The 1,377-nt window shown below is 52.5% G+C and overlaps 1 protein-coding gene across 2 annotated transcripts; it reads left to right on the forward strand.

The window, feature by feature from the left end:
* On the forward strand, window positions 1–352 carry KVP17_003814 (uncharacterized protein; the record flags this gene model as incomplete). Of its 2 annotated transcripts, none has more annotated exons than XM_068521462.1 (1): window positions 1–352. In XM_068521462.1, a coding segment is annotated over one exon (352 nt), but the record flags the coding sequence as incomplete, so codon positions are not given. The 2 variants fall into 2 exon arrangements, with proteins under 2 accessions (XP_068371422.1, XP_068371421.1); XM_068521461.1 differs by having other exon boundaries at window positions 65–352.
* Between the last annotated feature and the right edge of the window lie 1,025 nt (window positions 353–1,377).

The following is a 1,377-nucleotide window of genomic DNA, read 5'->3' on the forward strand; positions in this document are numbered from 1 at the left end:
CCAGAACCAAGTGGACTATGTCGTCAGCGCGGGAGCTATTCCGGTGCTGGTGGACTTGCTCGACATGGAGGACAGCAAGCTTGTGCTGTGCTCTGTGGAGGCCATTAAGTGTCTGTTGCGGTGCAACGACGTGGTCTACGGTCAAATGGTTGAGCAGTGGGGGGGAGTAGCCAAACTAGAGAGCTTACAGCGCTCTAGCTCTCAAGCTAGAGAGCTTTTTGGTTTGGTACAGGAGTTGCTCAACGTGCATTTTGCCAAGAAGACCGACGTGGACATGGACTTGTCCAAAAACACCAGTATGGCACACTGCATTGGTGGGGAGGAGACGCTGATATCTCATGTGTGTCTCTAAGGTCAATTGAAAACTCTCTATCCGGCGGCACCTGAACCGACATCAAATGGTTTCGGAGGGCGAGCTAGACGTCACTTCGCCACCAACGGAGAATGTAGGTGCGGTGATCAACATGGTCATTACTGGGGATTTTGACACGAAGTTAGTGACTGCTCACCTCCATTCAGGACGCTATAACAGTGGCGTTTTGCCACACTTAGTGAAGTTTTTGAGCATGGACAGTCACAGCGATCTTCAGTTCGAGGCTCGGATTTGGATCCGAAGTTAGTCCTGGATCCTCTCCTATTGGACGAACAAGAACCCTAACAGACAAATGACGCGCTGGAATCGGAACTGGCAGTAAGACTGTCAGACCTGGTCATGCACGAGAGCACCTCGGTCCGCGTGCCTGCTCTTACAGCCGGCAACATCCTCGCCGGCAAGGACTTCCAAACCGACATGCTACTGACTGCCCTATGCTGCTGAAGAAACTCAGCACTCTGGTCGGTGGGTCCAGTGCTTGCGGACCTGCTCGATAAGGAGGACAGCAAGCTTATTCTGCGTAGGCCATTAAGTGCCTGTTGCAGTGAAACGACGTGAACGTTTACGGTCAAATGGTTGAGCAGCGCGGGGGAGTAGCCAAACTAGAGAGCTTTTTGATTTGGTGCAACCTCCGTATGGCACACTGCGTTGGTGGGGTGGAGACGCTGATATCTCATGTGTGTCTGTTAGGTCAATTGAAAACTCTAATCCGGCAGCACCTGAACCGACATCAAATGGTTTCGGAGGGCGAGCTAGACGTCACTTTGCCACCAACGGAGAATGTTGGTGCGGTGATTAACGTGGTCACCACCGGAGACTTCGACATGAAGTTAGTGGCTACACGGCAACTGCGACGGTGGCTTTCAACGGAGCACTCACCTCCTATTCAGGATGTTATTGACGGCGGTGTTTTACCGTACTTCGTGAAGTTCCTGAGCATGGACAGTCACAGTGATCTGCAGTTCGAGGCGGCGTGGTGCCTGACCAACATCGCTTCTGGGAAC

The sequence above is a fragment of a genome (genome assembly GCF_019968985.1).
Source record: "MAG: Porospora cf. gigantea B chromosome Unknown PgB_NODE_8515_length_1377_cov_160.82, whole genome shotgun sequence".
Taxonomy (NCBI): Eukaryota; Apicomplexa; class Conoidasida; order Eugregarinorida; family Porosporidae; genus Porospora; species Porospora cf. gigantea B.